The following is a 19637-nucleotide window of genomic DNA, read 5'->3' as shown; positions in this document are numbered from 1 at the left end:
CCTGACCCAGTATTGGTGATGTCGTCTCGGCGATGACCCTGGGCATTCCTCGCCGCAAACCCGCAAGTCAAAGACTCCACTAGGTTGGCGTCGTCATTGGCGACGTCCCTAACCAATGAAGCCAACAGGATTTCCAAGATTTTGCCAGAATTTGGCGTGACTTGGAATTCGGCTCAGAAGCAGAGACTGTCGTGTTCCATCCATCACACCCACAGACAACAGCCTGTTCTGGCCATCGCATCACGCACACTGTGAAGGGGAGCTCTTGTTGAATATTGCTCTCAGGTCGTTTTTGGAAATCAGCTATTTCCCCAAACTGCATAGCTTACTTTTGAGCTGTCGCTCATTCCCTAAAACGGCCGCCATTTTGGAGCTAGGCATTCGGCTGCCCACCGTTCCGACGGAAGCGACATACCCGTCCAACCCTCCTCGCCGGCTCTCCGATGAAGAGGCCCCGGGCTATGCTCGGCACCGTCAGTACCGAAGCAGGGAGGCACAGTTGGCACTCTAGGAGAGTATGACGGATAGCCTTTTGAGCCTCCGTCGTCAGGTTGCCTCCACTACCTCCAAGTTCGCACCGGACCGCAGGTGGGCCGAGTCGGGTTAATGTTCATTCAACTTGCCTTACGGATTCTCACCATGGAAGTACCTACCTAAAAGAATTGATAAGGCGGGATTGTGCCTTCCGGGGGCCGATCTCCGGGCTCGCCTCCCGGGCAGGGCTTCCCGACCGATGCGCTAGGCGCGTTATTTCTCGAGCGTCGTAGCTTTCACTCCTTCGAACCGTTTGGTCAGCGACCGCATGACGACCAGCCATACTTCTCGGGCAGAGCGAACTGGCACCGCAAGTCGACTTCAAGCCATACAGGCTCCCTCTGCCCGATAAAGTTGGATTCCAAAAGACACCGCCCCCTCCTCGGTTAGCCAGTACACCATGTCCTACGGTTTCACATACTGCTCGCCCCCCGCCTCGGCTCGAGACTCCCAGCACGGCGTCGTGCGATCATGGGCACGATGAGCCTACGTGCGCTTTCCTGGTGCCGCCATACACGCCGGACTCCCGGGACGAGACCGCGCGCCACAATGGGCCGCATGAACAGCGAGTACTTCTTGAGCTGCCAACCTCCAACAACAACATTGTCGACGAAGCTAATCATAGTACTATGCCAGTACTCGTCGCGACTGAGCTCGGGGCCCACTATCATCAGCGAGATGACAAGGGCCATGGTGCGAAACATGTTCGGCCAGACCTTGACCGGAGTCCATTCCGGGCAACTTGGCCACTCCGTTGCAAGAGCATGTTCAATTTCCTTGTCATAATACCCCATCCATCGAGTCAACCGGCCGTTGGACGTGAAGCCTTGTGTACTTCAACAAGGCGGGTCGTCACGCCAGCGTATGCCAGCTTGGCGGGGTGCTGACCGACGGGTCGAAGCCCGTTTATGAGCATCTTACCGCCCTCGAGTACCAGGGCCTATGGAATGCTACCCATTATTCCAAAGAGGCAGCACCGGAGCAGGTTGTTGGCGTTTTGTCCTGTCCACCTACATAAACTCGATCTCCACATGGTTCTGTGTCCGGCTGAACTCTCTTCGTAACTTCTATCGTCTATTGTGCCAAATATTGAAAACTAATTAGCGTATAGGAGGTCAAGAGCAACATGATATTCACTTGAAATAGCCCAGTCTGCGCCCGATCACACAGCTCCCGCTCAGCGCGGCTGTAATCCCCGTAAACACGATGAGAATGCCGTAACCGCTGCCATACCCGTACGGTAGTGTCCCCTTCCAATGATCCACGCGCAACAGAGCCTCGCTTAGAGGTCCGGAGATAACGTTGCCGATGCCGCGGCCCGCCGAAAGCCAGGCTAGCACGGTGCTGGTGTCGGCCGTAGGTTCGGATCGCTGTACGACCTTGACCATGCCGGACCAAGCAGACACCCAGGCGCCGGCAAATATGCCATAAGTGACGCAAAAGACGAACAGGGGCGCGACCGAGCCGGAGAATCCCCAAAGTAGAAAGATGCTGATGCTGGAGCCGACCGCGCACGCCAGGCAGCATGTTGTCACATGCCAGCGGTCAATGATGAAGCCCATCAAAACACAGCCGACGACAGATACGATGTTGTACACCACCACTGTGAGTGCGCCCACACTCTGCGAAGCCCCGATCGATCTGGCGTACATTGGTAGGTACAGAGTCGGTAGGAAGAAGCCCAGACCTTGAACCGTGTTGGCCAGCTGCAGGGCGACAAACGCACCTGTCTTCATGAAGCGCATCCCGACCTGGCTCCGTAGCGAGATCCGGGGATCCGGCTCGACGCGTGGTTTCATGTAGTAGACGAAGCTGCTGGGTAGCACCACGACGGCCACAGCGAGGACTCTCAGGGTAGTTCGGAAGTCGAATGTCTGAAGCAACCTCTCCGTCACGATGGGGACAATGGTGCCTCCAAGACCGGTTCCTCCGAGCATGATGCCAAAGGCAATCCCTTTGCGCTTGTCATACCAATCCGATAGCAGGATGACGCATGTCGAGCAGGATATGCTGCCCCCCAATCCGTAGAGAATGCCCTGTGTAAGGATGAGGTGGGTGACGGTTGTCGCGAACGAACTGAGGGCAAGGGCGACCCCCATGATGATGATGCTCACCGCGCATAGGATGCGAATGTGCTTCTTGTAGGCCTGCACAAAGGCGAAAACGAGTGGAAGGCCTAGGTACATCATGCCCAAGGAACAGGTCCCGACAATGGCGAGGTTGTCGGAGCCGTCAAACGGCCCATGGGTGTTGTAGTAGTCGTTGAAAACGCCATAAGTAAACGGCAGTCCTGCACGGTGCTGGTCAGATCACTGGGAGGTAGCATCTAGGGCATGGAGGACCGGGACGCACCCCAAGCCACTGCCTCCAAAACACAGCACGAGGCGAGGAAGAGGTAGGCATCTTTTCCCCGGTCGGCCGGCGGCGGCGGCTTTACGTTGATCGACTCGTGGGACGCCTGTGCGCTCTCTACCAGTGATGTCAGGCCTCCTCCGTGGTGGTCGTAATTCGACTTTTCCGACATTGTGAACGGAAGGGACCGAGGGAGGCAGGGGGGCGACGTTGGGTGGACCGTTCCAGAAGAGGGCTGGAAGCAATTCATGATGCAGCGACGACGGGGGAGCTGAGCATCTTCCACTCGGGCGGTCACTCCCAGATTGGGTGGGATGCGGTGGTAAAAGCCGGGCGCGTTTGCGGCATTGTAGCTGGGCACTGCAATATGGATGTCTGCCAAGGGATGTACTTCGTAACAACAGCTCGCAACAACGAAGCAGGGCAGATCATCCCCAACGAATCTTTCTTCTTCAAGTCACCACTGGTGGGAGGTGAAACAGTGCGGAAACTAGTACTGTCCACCCACGGCCCGTAATGCCCGCGGATCCGAGATCACCGAGGCCACAGGCCCAGTCATAATTACCTTTTCTTGAAGGGGGCTGGCTGACCGCCTGTCTTCGTATAACTGTCGTATTATCATCCAACCCTGTCAGTGACTATCGAGACGTACACTGCGTGGCGCAACGAAACATCACCTTCCTTGCCCTTTTCAAGCCATGGAAGAAGCGCGAGAGATTTGAGAAGGAGGGAGTGACGGATATTTGCAATGGTTTTCCCGGTAACTTCCGCACATCGGGTCCACAGAGCAACGCGAGTGACGTGACACTAAGACTAACCGAGTAAGCCGCGAGTTGACGATCGGCCCGTGCCGGCAGGGGGGGGGCGTCGATGATCTCCAAGCAAGCTCTCCCTGGGTCCCATCCGTTCGGACACGGCGTGGCGCGATGCGTCCACTGCGCAGTCTTGAGACATTCCGAGTCAATGTTAACCGAGGAGGTCAGCCACGACAACGCTTTCTTCCTTTCCCTCTCGTACATGCCAATGCTATCAGAGCATCTTAAGCACAGGCCGATCTCATCCACGCCAGAAAGTAGCATCGCCTTGGGTCCCTTGGTGACACGGAACTTGGCGATCTCATCACCTACCGCGTTGAGGATTAGACAACCTCGATCTCCCGACCTGCCTCCGCCTCCGTGAGCAGGACAGGGATGTCCTTTTGGTCCATAACGGCCGGCAGGAGCCCGTTCTTGAAGGAATTCCCGTATAAAATGTCGCCAAACGACGAGGCAAAAACAACCTTGATACCAAAGTCCAGCAGCGCCCACACGGCATGCTCACGCGAGCTGCCGCAACCAAAGTTAGGGCCCGTGCTGAGCAGAACTTTGGACCGGTTGGTGTTGTAAGGCTGTCGGTTGAGGACAAACGCGTGGTCCAATGACCATCCGGACGCCAACGGTGGTTGTAAAACAACCCGCCGCGCAGCCCGCGGCGGAGGATGGTTGTACAGAATGTGTCGTAGGTGGTGGTAGTGGGGTATATCAGTACACAGATCCGGCAGGTCCCCTAACGGGCACCGGTCTCCGTTTTGGGACCCCCGATAGAGTTTCTTTGGTAAGATGCGGTCTGTGTCGACGTTGGCCCGGTCTAGAGGAGCCACGACCTCTTTCACCGCCGTGAACGGCCCGGCAGCGATGGTGTCGTCCTCAACACCCCCGTCCGTTTCCTCCCCGGCGTGGCTGCTCGTGTCTTCCGATTCGATGGTTTCAGGGTAGCTACCCACTGAGGGAATACCGAGGTCTGGCCATCTTCCATCCCCGCACCGGCGGCCAAGTACTGGCGCACATCGCCCAGCTTGCCCTTGATAGCGGCGGCTGCGGCCGGGACGGGGGACATGATATCCGACTAGGCCAATAAAAGCGCATAGAAGATAAACACGACACATCATCTCTAACTAATCCGATTCAAATACCTCTCCTCATGCAACAAAACGAATTGGTCCCCTGCAGATATCACTGCAGCGGATGATCACACTCAATGGAATTAGGAGGCAGATATGTGATGGTTAGGTACTTAGACGTACCTAGGTACCTTTTCACCAAGACGTCCTTAGGTCCGCTCGCAGGGAGGCACGCCTTCCAATGTACGGGGCTGGATGAAATAGTTCCTCCGGAAGGTATCTGACTCTCTCGCAAGCCTGTGGCGAGTTGTCATCGGTTCAGCATTTCTTGCGGCGACGACTGCTGGATCTGGATCACGGATCCGGCGAGAACAATGCAGCAACTAACAACTCGGGCTTGTCAAGGACGGAGACAATAGCTGAGTGTTAAACCTTTTAACTCCGACACCCCAGCAAATTTCGGACGCACTTATGCAACACTGTTACATTCAGATAGATCAATGATGCGCAGGACCTGAGAGTTCAAGATTCGGCCCGTTTACTCCACAAGCTGGTGACCGGCCTCGTGCATGTTTAGGGCGGACATGTCCCCAAGCGTAGAAATAGTGGCCGACAATCCTCCGCAGCCCTCGGCACTACGCGGTTTGCAGTGGCTGGCACATGCTGCCAAGAATTCACCCTTTCTCCGCGCGGGGCCCCGGATTTTGGGTTTCGGGAATGGCTGTGTGTGTGCCATGTCCTGGGGACGGGAGCGAGCCGGGGTGGCGGAGCCCAAATGGATAACTCTCTTACGACGACAACAACACATAGGACCCCGAGAAGGGCCTACTTCGGCGGGACTGCTCTATGGAGCCCGAGCAAGCGCCGAATAGGACCGTCGTCAGGTTCGCCCCAGAGCCAGAGCATGTCAGGCAAGCTTCGCTGGCGACAACGGGTATGGAAGTTGGGGAATACTTAAACCACAGCTCCTCATCTCTTGATCAGATCCTCCGCTTGCCCTTTGCCAACCCACTGCTGTTACCGAGTCATCCCACACTGCCCAGAAGCATTCACGTTTCGTCATCCGTTCTTGTTCTTGACACGCAATAATGAAGTTCGTTTACGGGGCTGCGATCATCTCGACTGCGACCCTTGTTTACGGTCATGGCTACCTGACCATTCCATTCAGTCGGACTCGGCTCGGCGCAGAGGTGAGAGAGCGCAACCCCGTGCGGCATGGTGGAACTTAACATGGCTAACCGCGTCGTGTACAGGCTGGCCTTGATTCTTGCCCTGAGTGCTCCATCCTTGAACCCGTGGAGGCGTGGCCTGATCTGACCGCAGCGCCTGTTGGACGGAGCGGTCCTTGCGGCTACAATGCCCGAGTGAGCATCGACTACAACCAACCGACCTCCAACTGGGGCAACTCGCCGGTTGCGAGTTACTCACCGGGCCAGATCGTCGATGTGGAGTGGTGTGTCGACCACAACGGTGACCATGGTGGCATGTTCAGCTACCGCATCTGTCAGAACCAGACTCTGGTAGACAAGTTCCTGGCCCCAGACTACCTCCCGACCGAGGCCGAGAAGCAGGCCGCCGAGGACTGTTTCGAGGCCGGCACGCTGTCCTGCACGGATGTGTCGGGGCAAGACTGCGGATACAGCCCCGACTGCTCGGAGGGCCAACCATGCTGGCGCAATGACTGGTACACCTGCAATGCCTTTGAAGCGGACAGCAGGCGGGGATGCCAGGGTGTCGACAACGCCCCCCAGGGCTCTTGCTACACCAGCATTTCGGGTGGATTTCCCGTCACCAAGAAGATCCGCATCCCCGACTACCAATCTTCCCATACGCTGCTCTCCTTCAAATGGAACTCGTACCAGACCGGCCAAATCTACCTCTCATGCGCCGACATCGCCATCGGTGCCGGGTCGAACGCCGAGAGCAGTGCAACCACGCTCGCAACCAGCACCCGGTCGCAAACAGCAACTCCTGGCGCGTCTTGTGCCGCTGCCGCTTCCGTGGCGGTCGCCTTCAGAACTCGGGTGAGCACCGCGTGGGGCGAGACCGTCAAGATTGTCGGCTCGATCCCCGAGCTCGGCAATTGGGACCTGTCAGTGGCGCCGGCTTTGTCACCCGCCGAGTACACGACCTCGGACCCAGTGTGGACCTCCACCATCAACCTGGCCGCGGGGACGGAGTTCGAATACAAGTTTGTCAAGGTGACGACGAGCAACGAAACAGCCACCTGGGAGAGCGACCCGAACCGGTCGTACACCGTGGCGCGGGGGTGTGACACGACCGCTGTGAGCGAGTCGTCGTGGAGATGAGGCAGTTGGGGAGGCCTTTGCGAACTGGAGGAAGTTGACGCGCAACTTAAGGACGACGTTTGTTTGGGGAGGAGAGGGAGGAGGGCTCGATGGAGCAGCTGGCTCCGCGCAGCCATTGGTTGATATTGGTGACGGGGCCAGTGCGGCAAGGGTGGCAGAAGTGACGCGAAGTTGACACGCTGTTTATTTGTTCTGGATGGTAGAATATATGGGGTTCTCATGGTGGCTGGACATACCATGAACCTTGCAGAATGATGATCTCGGTTGCTCGTGGCGCGTTCACAACCCCGATGCTATCTAGAATGGGACTACGGACAGGCATGGACCGCGTCCCCAGAGTTCGAAGCACATGCAAGGGCAACTGGCGGCAACCCGGAGAATCTCGGATAAACCTAACCAGCAAGGAAACGAACACGCCTCGGGTTAATCTGCAGGCCGAGACGACCGGAAACAAAGCAAGAAAGGCTGTAAAATGGCGTCCGCTCGTCCCTGCCAAGATATGCCAAGCGCTTTCCTTTTGAGGGGGGCGGTTCAACGAGCTCCGTTGCTAAAAGTGGCAATGGAAAGTCGGAAATTCGAAGTGATAAATATCAACACCATGGCAGCGTCGGGTTGACTGCTTTTTTCTTTTCTCCTTTTTGAGAGGTCATGTTCTGAAACCGTCGGGCCATCATAATGTACGTCCCTACTTCGAAACTCTTTGCCACCAGCCTTCTGGCTCTCACGGCGGCCGCCGCCCCTGCGTGCCCGACCCAGCCCAGCAACTCAGAGTTCGTCACAGTTGAGGGAGACAAGTTCAAGTTTTCGGGAAAGGATTTTCACTTCGCTGGCAGCAACGCTTACTACTTCCCCTTCAATGGAGTCCGTAACCCCACGTACAAAGATACATTCAAGATGGGTAACGCTGACGTATACGGTGTTGCCGCGGATAGAACCAGCAAGACATTGAAAATGGCTTGACGGCAGCCAAGGACGCGGGCCTCACAGTGTTCCGTACTTGGGGATTCAATGACAAGAACAGCACCTACGTCCCCGGTGGCTTGCCCGATTACGGCGGTGAGGGCGCAGGGCCCTCTGAGGTTGTGTTCCAGTGGTGGCACCCCAATGGCACCTCCACGATCAATCTTGGCGGCTTTGACAAAGTCGTAGATGCTGCCGACAAGGTCGGCATCAAGCTTCTGGTTGCGCTGACCAACAACTGGGCCGACTATGGTGGCATGGACGTCTATACCGTCAACCTGGGGGGCCAGTATCACGACGATGTACGCTGGGCTTTCCAAACTCTCCAAACTTGTGGGACATGAAGCTAACGTGGGTCAAGTTTTACACTGCTCCCAAGATCAAGGACGCATACAAGCGTTACGTCAAGGAGATGGTCACTCGCTACAAGGACTCGCCGGCCATCTTCGCGTGGGAACTCGGTAACGAGCCCCGTTGCGGCGCCGATGGGGTGCGCAACCTGCCGCCCAGCGACAACTGCACACCGGAGATCCTTTCGTCTTGGGTTTCCGAGATGAGCGCATACATCAAGGAGCTCGACAGCAACCATCTCGTGACCTGGGGCGGCGAGGGTGGCTTCAACCGCGAGTCCGACGACTGGGCTTACAATGGCTCCGACGGTGGCGACTTTGACCACGAGCTCTCCCTCGATACCATTGACTTTGGCGTCTTCCACTCCTATCCCGACTGGTGGACCAAGACAGTCGAGTGGACAGACCAGTGGATCCGTGACCATGCCGCCGCGGGCAGGGAGATTGGAAAGCCCGTTGTGCACGAAGAGTACGGCTGGTTGACGCCCGACAAGCGCCTCGAGTACACCGGCAAGGTCGACAACCGGTCCCGGGTCGAGGTGCTCGGTGGCTGGCAAAAGACAACCGTTGCTGAGAAGCTGGGTGGCAGCATGTACTGGCAATACGGTTTCTCGGATTACTCCTACGGCCGGAACCATGATGATGGGTTCACCATCTACATGGATGACGAGGAGGCGCAGACGCTGGTGCACGAGCATGCCAAGGAGATGAACGCGCTTAACGCTGCGGAGTAAGAGGAGGGGTTTGACAAGCATGTTCTATTATCCCGTAATATCTCGTTGTAATGATAGCCGCCTACGTGGCGGCCAAGATCAGATTTCCGCCTTGATCCCGCTTTGACGACCGATTAAGCACATCCCCTCGTTGATCTCCTTATCCCACGAATCAGGGGTACATACAAGAAAAGCCAAGACGGCCCAAGCCGGAAGCATTTCAGTTTTCGTCGCTGTGCTCTGACATGGCGAGAGGTTGAGACAACGTCCAGAGGGTACAAGAAGGCCAGCCGCTCGCCATTCCTGAACATAGGATGGCTAGAGACAACGGCGGTCCACTTCCAAATCTCACGTCCACCACCTAAGCAGCGCGATGTTATTCAACAAGTCAACATTCCTTCTCCTCGCCTTCGTGGCCACCTCTTTCGGCCAATACACCGGCCCTTGCTCGACCTCCGCATGCGGTGCTGAAGGCAAGCCCTGCGGAAGAGGTTACCTTTGTGTACCTTACCCGCACACGGACCCCGCACTCAGAAAGGGTTGCACATGCAGTTATGGTCTGAAGGTGCGAGGATACACCCTGACACACCAGAGGCGAACCATATGACGGGGTGTGCTGACAGCGCTATAGTGAATGATGTTGGGCTAGGAGGAGCATACGGCGAGCTTGGAGATTTATAGTAGAGGCCTACTTATACTACTGAAGTCAGCATATATATGCCACCTCGTGCTACATCGGCGAAGGAGGGGTCTGGAGGTTGAAATGTTTTTGCCAGTGGTCCCAAAGCCTTATCGCCATGTAAATGTTGGTAAACCAGCGGCAGGAGTAAAAAAGAGTAAAAACGTATATAATTATACACAGCCATCAACCTCTCAAACATCTCGCTGTTCGTATGCTAGAACACCGATCTCCGGCCTATCACCAAAATACCGATAGTCATATCCGCCCGCTCGGTAGGGTCGTCTCACCCCGTCCCTTTGGCTACAATAGCTGGCCACTTCGGATTCCAACACGACCAAGAATTCGGAAACGGATATCCCGCCGGGCATAGCATACCAATCCCAATCGCAGTGTCGTACTTCGGTGAATATGCAGCCGTTGCCGTAAAACCGGTATCGCTCCCGCGTACTAGTAGACGGAGCCCCTTCCCTTCGTCGAAGAAAATAATTGATGAACCACAAGTTCTCCAACCACGAAAGTTCGCCGGAGGCTACCTTGATCACCTGCTGGCCCTCATCGTCATGCCACCCAGCAACAAGAGGGCAGTTGAGGGCCATATGCCTAACACGATACTCTGAGCGCCTCCTACAAGTGAATAAGGGTAGACCCGGTATTCGTTTCCAGTCGATTGTGTCGATGTTAAGAGCCTCAAGGAGAAAGAGATCGGTTCGTGGATTCGTCAGGCAACGCACCGACTCGCCTTCTAAAACAAACCACGCAGCGGTCGGGGCATCAGGAAGATCCTCTTTATCATCAACATGCTCTGCCTCATCAGCCTCCCAGTTTTTATCTTCCTCGAGCATCATCTCCCATTCGGCTAATTTGAACCGTCGCGCTATCGTGGCTCTTGACTCTCTGCAGGCGGCCCACAGGCCAGCATCCATCAAGTACGTAGATCGGTTGCCTTGGACCCATGAGATGGAACGTAAATGTTCTTCACCATCGCCCCCATCGTTCTCATCGTCCCCAGCACTCTCATGGTCCTCGGCACTCTCATAGTCCTGATCATTCTCATTGTTCCCATCGTCCTCATCATGCCCATTATCCTCCTCATCGTCCTCGTCGTCCGAAATAGAAGCTGGAGGAGCAGCTAGAGCAAAGCCTCGCGACCTTCGGGGGTTGAGCGTGTGGTGGGATATCAATGACCGTTCCCTTTTGATGCCGGCGTTATAGATGGTGAAGAGGTGTGCGCTCGCCTTGTTGGGGCGGATGGCACAGGCCCAGATGTCCTCTCTGATGCTTTTCGGCAATTTGGGGAAGTAATGGAACGTTGGTGGCATTATGGAGTTGATAGAGTAATGAGAAAGTTCCCAAGAAAGTGTTTAGAGTTTAGAGGGGAAGGATAAAGGAGAGTAAGCAAACTATCGGAACCGTATTATATAACTTGAGCTTTCCTTTATGGTTCTGAGTTCCATTGTGTTCCGTTCCTTTACTTCTTTTGCGATGTGTTCGAGGTCGTGTTGCTTTTAAGCTACGGATCAGAGTAGGTTCCCTTGTGATTACCTCCCCGGAGACCAAGCATTTTGTAGCCCTGGAAACACCGAAACTCATATAGTTTACATGTATAAAACAACATAACATTGGGAGGTAATATGAAACCTCGTAATGTCGCTAATTATTGCAACTAGAATCTCTTTCGTAGGATTGTCACCATTCTTTCTACAAGGTAAGTTATTGTGTAAACAACTTTCAAAACTAACTCTCGTGAGTTTTGTCAAATTCAACACTCTCGGCTAGGGGGTTATTAACTTCGGCGTGTCACCGTAAATGTTTTGAATTTAGTACACTTTTGGTGTAATCAACACAAAGTCCGTTGGCCATTTCGTTCCACGAAGCACATCCATGGATTAGAAACGTCACAGATCCGCATATTCCACACTCCATCCGCCCCGGATGCAGCACTCCCTCCCTTCCTCCATGTACCCGGTTCCCCACTCAATCCCCATACTCGAACCTCTGACCGACCAGGCGCTCACTCAGCGTCCAGCACCGCTCGACGTGCTCTGCGCCGTACGCGTGCGCCGCCATCGGCTGCACGACGCGGCCGTTCTGCAGGTAAGCCGGCCCCGCGCATGCGGCCAGGTCCGGGTCCAGGGCGGCGATCAGCGGGGTGGCGCCGATCTGGGCGTAGCTCTTGAAGCGCGGCTCGTCGCCGACGGTGAAGGCGAAGTCGCCGCCCGTGTTGCGCTTGGTGACGGGCGTGATGGAGGCGTAGTCCTCCATGCCCAGGTGCGCGCCCAGCTTGGTGTCGAGATTGGACCCCGGGTGGCAGGCGAACGCTACGACGCCGCGGCGCTGGAGCCGGTCGGTGAGGCCGTTGGCGAACAGGATCTGGGCTGTCTTGCCCTGGCCGTAGCCCGACCACGGGTCGTAGGCCTTGCCGCCCGAGAAGCCGGGGTCGTCGTAGCGGACGGGGGAGATTTGGTAGCCGGCGCTGGTGAGGTTGACCACGCGCGCTCCGTGCGGGCTCTCAGCGCCGGCTAACAGTGCGGGTGCGAGCAGGTTGGTCAACAGGAAGTGGCCAATGTGGTTGACGGAGAATTGCATCTCAATGCCTTGCTTGTCGAGCGTGTATTCCTTCACGGCCATGTTTCCGGCGCTGTTGATGAGGACGTCGATCTTGGAACCAGTGACTGCCAGGATCTCTTGGGCGGCACGACGCACCGAGTCATGGTCGGACAGGTCGACCGCGACGAATGTCGTTTGGACTGAGGGGTCGATCTCGCGAATGGCTGCGAGGACCGGGCTGGCATTTGCAGCGGTGCGGGACGCGATCAGAATATGAGCAGGGGATGCTTTGGCGAGCGCTGTGGCGATCGAGCTCCCGATGCTAGGCTGGCCGGCACCGGTGATAACAAAGACACGTCCCCTAACCTGCGTAGCGAAGGCGGTAACCACCTGCTCAGTGGTAACTGCGCTGTCAAAGACAGTCATGCTTGTAGGCCTGATTGGGAAGAAGAATGACCAATTGCCGTCTTGGGTACGTCTGCCGTATTGGGACAATTTATAAGCCCTGGGTCTTGCCCCAACGGCGAGGGGGGGCCTTACATATACCTAATTCTTCCCGCTGTCCAGCCCTAACGCAAGCGTAGGTAGTATATGAACGGATTGGCGGGAGCGGCCCGAAGGGTTTGAACCAAAAACTGCAATTGCCATCTTGGGTCAATCGATTTAGGCAAGACGAGTCCGAACAGATCGCACACAGTCTGTCGAAATATACCAGACAGAACCCTTCGCCTCTGATGTGCTGCAGATACTGGATATTTCCCTGTTAGTTCGTCAGCGTTGTACTCGGATCGGACTCCCAGGATGATACGACAATGCACGAAAGACTCGGACTCGGGCTCGGAGGGCGCCCCGTCCCGCCCCACAGTAAACGACGGGAGGGACCTCCCGCGAATACACGACATCTGCGAGGAGGCCAAGACGTCGTACGCCCTCGACTACCGCTGCACAATGCGCACGATGGCGTAGTCGTACTTTGCCGCCATGGGCAGGGAGTGGTGGAGTTACCCGATCGAGCCAGCCGACATGGACCGAGTCCGGGGGCGGCTCGAGAGGATGGGTTGGGAGGAGGGGTGTTCCAGGTTCTGATTCGAGGGGAGTAGGAAGGCGGAGAGTGAGAACCGGGCCTCTATCCGAGCTGGAGAAGGACGTGGTTGTTGTTGAACTTGAACGCAGAGCGCTGCAGCGGCAGATGGTCATCCTTGAGGGGCTGGGCTGGGCGTCATCGCGGGTGCCGCTACCTGGGTCGGAACCGCACGGCACAGGCAAGTTAAGGTTAGGTAGGGAGTATGGACCGAACCTTGATAGTTCCCGTCGTCTAGGTAAGGTATGGAGGTTTCATTCAACGTGGCCCCGACATAGCACCCACCCGTGCACTATATGCAGGTAGGGGGGTAAGAGTGGGTGAGCACGTCGGATATCTGATGCGAGCCACAGTGGGCCCCTGTTGTCCGGATATGCAGAAGTCAAGCCCCGGAAGCTTTTTCGTTCCCGTGCTTTATGCTTCATTCGACTTAGCCCCGGGATGCCCCGGTGTGCCAAGACATGGAATTTCGGGGTTAAGGATGCGTATCCCTCCAGTGTCCCTCGAGTCCCCGTTGATGTATTGTATATACCTGTACCGCCCATAGCAGTAACGGATGCTTTTCCTCTCCATATCTAGTGTTTCCAAACCCCTTAGTGAGGCTATAAATTTGACCATTCGATTTTGTTCTCCACGTTCGTAACGGCCGGCCGGTCACTTTTGGGCAGTCGGGGTGGGTGTCAATATGTCAGCCCTGCAGGACCTTTTGTTACACAATACAAGGCGAGCACCGCCTCATAGATGCATATCCGTCGGAGCAACCCGTAGCGCGGGGTAATGACAAACGCACCTTTAAGATCTGGCATCAGTCCACTTTCACCCAAAGATTTCCCTTATCGCTTAATTAGTCAGGGTGTGTGTGTTACAACCAACCTACACGTTACCTACCTTATTCTCACTTCTTGTCCCACTGCATTGTAGTAACTGCACCATTATCATCCGCTGGGGAGCTGCGACAACGCCACAATGCATTCAGGCAGGCGGAAACGAGAAGTGTCAGCGTGTATACCTTGCCACACAAGGAAGCAAAAGGTACATATCAGCCCTAGTTGGATCTCCCTGGGGTATCACCCTTCTGCTAAGTTGCTAACATTGGAGGCCGCCTGGGCAGTGCGATCGTCAATATCCGTGCAACAGGTGCAGCCGTCGGCGGCAACCGGAGTTGTGTGCCTATTATTCATTTCAGGTCCAGAGACAGGCACCCAGCCCGGCGGCACTAGCGGACAAGAGCCGAAGTGAAGATGTACAACCTGAGATGGTAACCGAACGGCGCGATCCGGACAGCATGAACGACGGCGAGCCAGAGGATGACACCTCGGAAACGTTCGCGACCCCCTGGAAGAGGTCCGGGTGGTCGTCGCTGGCGGAAGCGTTCGGGTACGACGGCCGGAGCGAATGCAACACCATGGCACTTGTCCGGAAGCTGGCACCGGAAGATGACAGAGCCGATCTCAGAGACAAGCCCATACCGGCCGAGATCGAGGCCCAGGTCCGCAAGGCCTTGGACATGATGCCCAGCCGTCGCATAATCGACTTCCTGGTAAGATATTTCGTGACCGAGGTCAACCAGCTCGACCAACTCCTATATCCACCGTGGTTCCTCGGCCAGTACCAGCAATGGTGGGGACTCTACAGCGTCTCCACGGTGGCCGAGATTGAATTCCTCGTTCTCATTTTGAGGATATGTTGCTACGCTTCGCAGTTTCTTCCTTCACCCAGTTATACCATCGACAGCATCAAAGGAGTGCCCCTTACCGAGATCCGCAAGTCCTGCGAGGACGTCATCCAGGTGCTTGGGCCCATCTGCAGCCGTCTGTATCCCCGGGGCTCGTTGGTCCGCGTGCAACAGATCGCTTACGGCGGGCTTGCGGCGGGGAGTATTGGCCACATGAATAGCTTCTGGGAGATGATCAGTTGTGCTAGCCGGGTAGCTCAACACATTGGGTTACATCTAAACGCCGTCATTTCCGCCAGCAGCGCGGATGAGATGGACAAGGAGATGACACGGCGAACATATTGCAACCTCTACATATGGGACAGGTATGGGCACTTTATTCTTGGGGGACAATTGCACAAAAGCTGACCTTTGGCGAGCAGCTACCTTGCTAGGCATCTTGACCGCATCCCATTCCTTCCTGACACCCTCAACGCCGATATTCTACCCCGAATGCGTCTCCTTCCCGATAGTATTGGCTTTGACTCCGAAACCTCGGATGTCCCAAACGTGTTTACGGAGCGCCTTCTTCGAGCACGGCTCGCCGAATTCTGGCGGTGCCACCGCCTACCCCGAAGCCCCGAGTGGGATGTGATAGCGGCAGAAGAAGTCTACGAAGAATTCTGCAGCTCCTTCCTCCAAACCATGCCGCCCGCGTTCGCCTTGGAACCAGACACCCAGTGGGACGAACACCTACCCACGCTTGTCATGCAGCGGCAGCTGCTCCACATTGCCATCTTCGAGCAGATCTGCTGGAACTTCAAACCCACCGTTCTCCAACAATCCGACCAAGTCAGCCGCCTCCCCCTCTACAAACAAGTCATGATGTCACACGGCAAGCGGGCTCTCGCCGCCGCCGCGCTGCGGCTCCTCCAGTGCGTCTCGACGCTGCACCGGCTGATGGGCGGCTCGCACACGCGCTTCTCGGGCATCATCGTGCCGACCTTCGAGGCGGCCGTGCCGCTGCTGTGCCTGTGTGCCGACCCCAGCTTCCCGGGTGACACCATCCAGCACGGCGGGCCGTTGCCCTACGGCAACGGCAACGGTAACAGCAGCAACAGCCACGGGCGCAGCGCCAACCCGCTCGAGGCGCGCATCGGCCAGGTCACGCGCGCCGAGTGCGTCCAGGCCGCCCGCGACGCACTGGCCACGCTGGAAACGCTCGCCCAGGTCAGCGAGGTGGCCGAGGTCGGGGCGCGCACCCTCGCGCGCCTGATTAGTAGGGTCGACAGCCTGTCGCCACTGAGTACTAGTGACACGCTGTATGGCAGCGGTGGGGAGGCGGACATGGGTGGTGGTGGGATGGCAGCTTCTATGCCGGTGGACGGCGGAGGGGTCTGGCGTTCGAGTGCCGATGCCATGCGGGAATGTGTTGCGGGAGGAGGCGCCGGAGCGGGCGTTCAGCAGGCTTATCCATTTGTTGGCAGTATGTGCGCTGGGGTCAGCCCGGGTTGGGCGGACCTGTTGGGGGACCTGACGGATACCTTTGGGATTGAGGTTGAGGATATGGATTTCGCGAAAAAGGGGGGATCTGTCTATTAGACTCCATTGATACCGCTCTCTTTATTTGTATGTAGGTTTAATTCCAGTTTGTTTACCAGTCGATCATCAACCACGGGTACTTATTCATGTTGTGTAATTCACGCAGACTCGCAGTGGTTTTCAGCCCCCCCCCATCTGTGACCGGTGAGGTCCAGTTTTGTTCGGTCGGTCGCTCGGTTCGGGCGATTGGTTGGTTGCATTCATTTCAGGTGACAAAGAACTCAGCTACCTGCTAGCGGTCATGACACTCCGTCCGTCCTACCTGAAGTCAAGGCATCTGAGAAGGCCTAGAGAGGTATCCAGGGGCCCGGGTGTCAAGTCATCAGGTTGGATAACACGTTACACATAGCCTCTAGTCTCTCAATTTGTCATGTTGTTTACTGCCTCAGCTGCATTACTAACTGAGCATCAGAGCATGCAATGACAACCGGCAGGAGGACGGTAGATGCGATTCAACAACGCAGGTACATCTTTGGACCGACCCGTCTATCCGTATCTCGGACTTGTCCCACCTCGGACTTAACCCCCGTCGGCCTGATCCCACCTCGGCATCTTTTCAGTTTCCCCGGACAGCACAGGCTAAGCTTGTGCCTGCATCCCTGAGCCATCTGCGTGCGGTGCGGCACTGTGCGCACACTGACTCGGCGTTTCCGATCGCCGACAAATGTCGGCCGACCATTTTCGGTAAACTACCACTTAGGGATGTTCGGCCCAACACGGACAATTACTTAGTTTGTCATGGCCCATCTTCTCATCTGCCGCAGCAGAAAGGCGCTCAGCAGTGGCATGCTCGGCCCCGCGCTTTCGGCGTTGACGACGGCGTGCGGGCGGACAACGTGGACGTCGGACTGTGATCGGCGATGGGGTTTTTGTTGTCTACGGACCCAGGTAAGGTCGGTTACAGGTGCCCTAAGGTCCATAGTTACGCAGTAGCTAGGGCTATTCCCTTAGACAGACTTCATCTCCCGTCCTCTCAGTCGCTCGTTCGAAACCGGCTTTGTGTTGCAACCCTTTTTCGCCGCCGGAATCGATACAAAGCATAATGTTGACGTTTCCGCTATACGCTGGATGGAGTTTGCATTCTCCATTGACGACGGCGGTAGTCGCCATCGCTACCATCTTGTCTCTTGCTCTGTGCCTGCTTTACCTGTGGTTGAGACCAAAACCGCTTCCTGGGATCCCATACAATGCTGAGGCGACAAAGAGTTTATGGGGAGACTTACCTGCTTGGAACCGCTACGCCGCACAAAACGGCGAACTCAGTTCATGGTTGGGCGAACTCTGCCTGAAGCACCGATCTCCCGTTGCCCAGGCCTTCATACACCCGTTCTCAAAACCATGGATCCTTGTGGCGGATTTTCATGAGGCTCAGGACATCCTCATGAGGCGGACCGACTTTGAGAAGCCACAGTTTTTGATCGACGGTCTGGCTGCTCTGGGCAGCTTCCACGCCCGATACAAGACGAACGATGGCCAGTTCAAGGTCAGCCGCCAAATCAGGCAAGATCTGATGGCTCCCAAGTTTCTCAACGGCTACATCGGCCCCTTTGCGCACGTCAAGGGGCTCCAGATCGTCAAGCTCTTCGAGGCCAAGGCAGAGCTCGCCAGTGGTCGGCCGTTTCACATTCAAAAGGACTTCGCCCGTGTTGTGCTCGACATCATGCTCCACCACGCATTCGGGGACGAGTACGAGGAGTCGGCAACGGAGCCGCAGCTGGAACTCCTTGATAAGCTGACCCCGTCGTCGATACCGGCAGGTAGCAGGGACGAGCCTGTGAATTTCCCCGAGGCGCGTCAAAGTTTATTCTTCGAAGTCCTGCACGAGACCGCCGAGGTCATGGAGCGGACCACCATCTCGCCAACGCCACGACTAAGCCACTGGTGGTGGTCCAAGCAAGGCTGGTACAAAAAGATCGTCGAGGAGCGACATAACGTTATGGCGGGGTTGCTCAAAAAGGCCGCCGCCAACGTCCGAGCCGGCAAGGCCCAGTCGGCCCTCGAGCACATGATGATGCGGGAGCAGACCCTGGCCGAGAAGCAGGGCCGAGAGCCCCGACTCGTCAGCCGGAACATGTCGGACGAGATGTTTGCCGACCCCATGACCGGCCACCACACGACCAGCAGCGCCATGACGTGGGTAACCAAGTATCTCACGGGCTACCAACACGCCCAAAAGCGGCTGCGCGAGGAGCTGTACGCCACGTTCCCCCAGGCGGTCCACGAGAAGCGCCCGCCAACGTTTGAGGAGCTGCGCCAAGCCAGGCTCCCCTACCTTGAGGCCGTCATTGAAGAGTCACGACGCCTGACCCCTTTCGTCATCGTTCGGGAAGCCGCGCAGGACCTGGACATCCTGGGCCACAAAGTCCCCAAGGGCAGCCAGTGCTTCATGCTCAGCGCCGGGCCCGGCATCACGCTGCCTTCGGTGCCCGTGGACGAGAACAAACGCAGCCCGTCCTCCAAGGCTGGGAAACGCTGGGGCGTGTGGGACGAGTCGCGGGATCTAAAGCTGTTTGAGCCGGAGCGCTGGCTCGTGGCTCGGGAGGACGGCGGATACGACTTTGATGCCACGGCGGGACCGCAGCTCGGCTTTGGTATGGGCCCCCGTCAGTGCTGGGGCAGGCGCCTGGCGCAGCTTGCGGTTAGGACGGTCATTGCTTTGGTCGTTTGGGAATTGGAGCTGTTAGAGATACCCGACGAGTTGGGAGGGTATGCTGGGTTGGATGGCATCTCACGACAGCCGGTCAAGGCGTTTGCACGGATGAGGAAGATAACTCCTTACGAGGTTAAAGCACAAAGCCTGTAGATTATTGAACGGAAGGGAAGAGCTTCGCTTTCGTAAGATAAGCGGCACGTCCGTAGAGCTGTCCGTGAAACGCCAAGTTATACGAATAACAGGTCTCGTCGTCATGGTTGCATTATTTCAACATTCGGGTTGAAGCTCTGTGAAGGACCAATTGTACATAGCTTTAATTGA

General features: G+C 56.5%; 9 protein-coding genes across 9 annotated transcripts; 4 read left to right on the top strand and 5 right to left on the bottom strand.

Annotated features, from left to right (window-relative positions):
• Positions 1-509: 509 nt before the first annotated feature.
• Positions 510-1686, bottom strand: B0H64DRAFT_405333 (uncharacterized protein). Its single transcript, XM_062804441.1, has one exon. It carries the CDS (start codon positions 1326-1328, stop codon positions 948-950), a length of 381 nt encoding a protein of 126 aa, XP_062657238.1. The 5' UTR covers positions 1329-1686; the 3' UTR covers positions 510-947.
• On the bottom strand, positions 1498-3058 carry B0H64DRAFT_466369 (major facilitator superfamily domain-containing protein; the record flags this gene model as incomplete). The annotated part of the gene is made up of 2 exons (XM_062807691.1): positions 1498-2824; positions 2887-3058. The coding sequence occupies 2 exons, from the start codon at positions 3056-3058 to the stop codon at positions 1668-1670; spliced, it is 1329 nt and encodes a 442-aa protein (XP_062657237.1). The 3' UTR covers positions 1498-1667.
• Positions 3059-4024: 966 nt separating this feature from the next.
• B0H64DRAFT_376589 (Aconitase/3-isopropylmalate dehydratase) lies at positions 4025-4761 on the bottom strand (the record flags this gene model as incomplete). Its single annotated transcript, XM_062802487.1, has 2 exons — positions 4025-4604; positions 4649-4761. 2 exons carry the CDS (start codon positions 4759-4761, stop codon positions 4025-4027), a joined length of 693 nt encoding a protein of 230 aa, XP_062657236.1.
• Positions 4762-5853: 1092 nt separating this feature from the next.
• Positions 5854-7074, top strand: B0H64DRAFT_327841 (starch binding domain-containing protein; the record flags this gene model as incomplete). The annotated part of the gene is made up of 2 exons (XM_062800806.1): positions 5854-5955; positions 6019-7074. 2 exons carry the CDS (start codon positions 5854-5856, stop codon positions 7072-7074), a joined length of 1158 nt encoding a protein of 385 aa, XP_062657235.1.
• A 529-nt stretch (positions 7075-7603) lies between these two features.
• On the top strand, positions 7604-9302 carry B0H64DRAFT_218875 (glycoside hydrolase superfamily). The gene is made up of 3 exons (XM_062799551.1): positions 7604-7935; positions 8007-8336; positions 8396-9302. The coding sequence occupies exons 1-3, from the start codon at positions 7750-7752 to the stop codon at positions 9116-9118; spliced, it is 1239 nt and encodes a 412-aa protein (XP_062657234.1). The 5' UTR covers positions 7604-7749; the 3' UTR covers positions 9119-9302.
• Positions 9303-9702: 400 nt separating this feature from the next.
• Positions 9703-11098, bottom strand: B0H64DRAFT_466363 (uncharacterized protein; the record flags this gene model as incomplete). The annotated part of the gene is made up of 1 exon (XM_062807690.1): positions 9703-11098. The coding sequence occupies one exon, from the start codon at positions 11096-11098 to the stop codon at positions 9971-9973; it is 1128 nt and encodes a 375-aa protein (XP_062657233.1). The 3' UTR covers positions 9703-9970.
• A 468-nt stretch (positions 11099-11566) lies between these two features.
• B0H64DRAFT_405324 (uncharacterized protein) lies at positions 11567-13159 on the bottom strand. Its single transcript, XM_062804440.1, has 3 exons — positions 13138-13159; positions 12867-13086; positions 11567-12804 (listed from the first exon to the last, which is right to left on the bottom strand). The coding sequence occupies exon 3, from the start codon at positions 12750-12752 to the stop codon at positions 11754-11756; it is 999 nt and encodes a 332-aa protein (XP_062657232.1). The 5' UTR covers positions 12753-12804; positions 12867-13086; positions 13138-13159; the 3' UTR covers positions 11567-11753.
• A 1653-nt stretch (positions 13160-14812) lies between these two features.
• Positions 14813-16663, top strand: B0H64DRAFT_327830 (uncharacterized protein; the record flags this gene model as incomplete). Its single annotated transcript, XM_062800805.1, has 2 exons — positions 14813-15447; positions 15505-16663. The coding sequence occupies 2 exons, from the start codon at positions 14813-14815 to the stop codon at positions 16661-16663; spliced, it is 1794 nt and encodes a 597-aa protein (XP_062657231.1).
• Positions 16664-17560: 897 nt separating this feature from the next.
• B0H64DRAFT_405321 (cytochrome P450) lies at positions 17561-19594 on the top strand. Its single transcript, XM_062804439.1, has one exon. The coding sequence runs from the start codon at positions 17706-17708 to the stop codon at positions 19464-19466; it is 1761 nt and encodes a 586-aa protein (XP_062657230.1). The 5' UTR covers positions 17561-17705; the 3' UTR covers positions 19467-19594.
• Positions 19595-19637: the final 43 nt, after the last annotated feature.

This window comes from Chaetomium fimeti (genome assembly GCF_033439085.1).
Source record: "Chaetomium fimeti strain CBS 168.71 chromosome Unknown B0H64scaffold_6, whole genome shotgun sequence".
Classification (NCBI taxonomy): Eukaryota; Fungi; Ascomycota; class Sordariomycetes; order Sordariales; family Chaetomiaceae; genus Chaetomium; species Chaetomium fimeti.
The sequence above is the reverse complement of the archived record's forward strand: the minus strand, read 5'-3'. Positions and strand labels throughout refer to the sequence as shown.

Excerpts from the sequence above, each read along its gene's own strand:
- B0H64DRAFT_218875 (XM_062799551.1), top strand. The coding sequence starts at position 7,750 with ATGTACGTCCCTACTTCGAAACTCTTTGCCACCAGCCTTCTGGCTCTC. Across the intron at positions 7,936-8,006 it reads ACTACTTCCCCTTCAATGGA|AACCAGCAAGACATTGAAAA; the intron begins GTCCGTAACCCC and ends TGCCGCGGATAG. Across the intron at positions 8,337-8,395 it reads GGGGCCAGTATCACGACGAT|TTTTACACTGCTCCCAAGAT; the intron begins GTACGCTGGGCT and ends ACGTGGGTCAAG.
- B0H64DRAFT_405324 (XM_062804440.1), bottom strand. The coding sequence starts at position 12,752 with ATGACTGTCTTTGACAGCGCAGTTACCACTGAGCAGGTGGTTACCGCC.
- B0H64DRAFT_405321 (XM_062804439.1), top strand. The coding sequence starts at position 17,706 with ATGTTGACGTTTCCGCTATACGCTGGATGGAGTTTGCATTCTCCATTG.
- B0H64DRAFT_405333 (XM_062804441.1), bottom strand. The coding sequence starts at position 1,328 with ATGGGGTATTATGACAAGGAAATTGAACATGCTCTTGCAACGGAGTGG.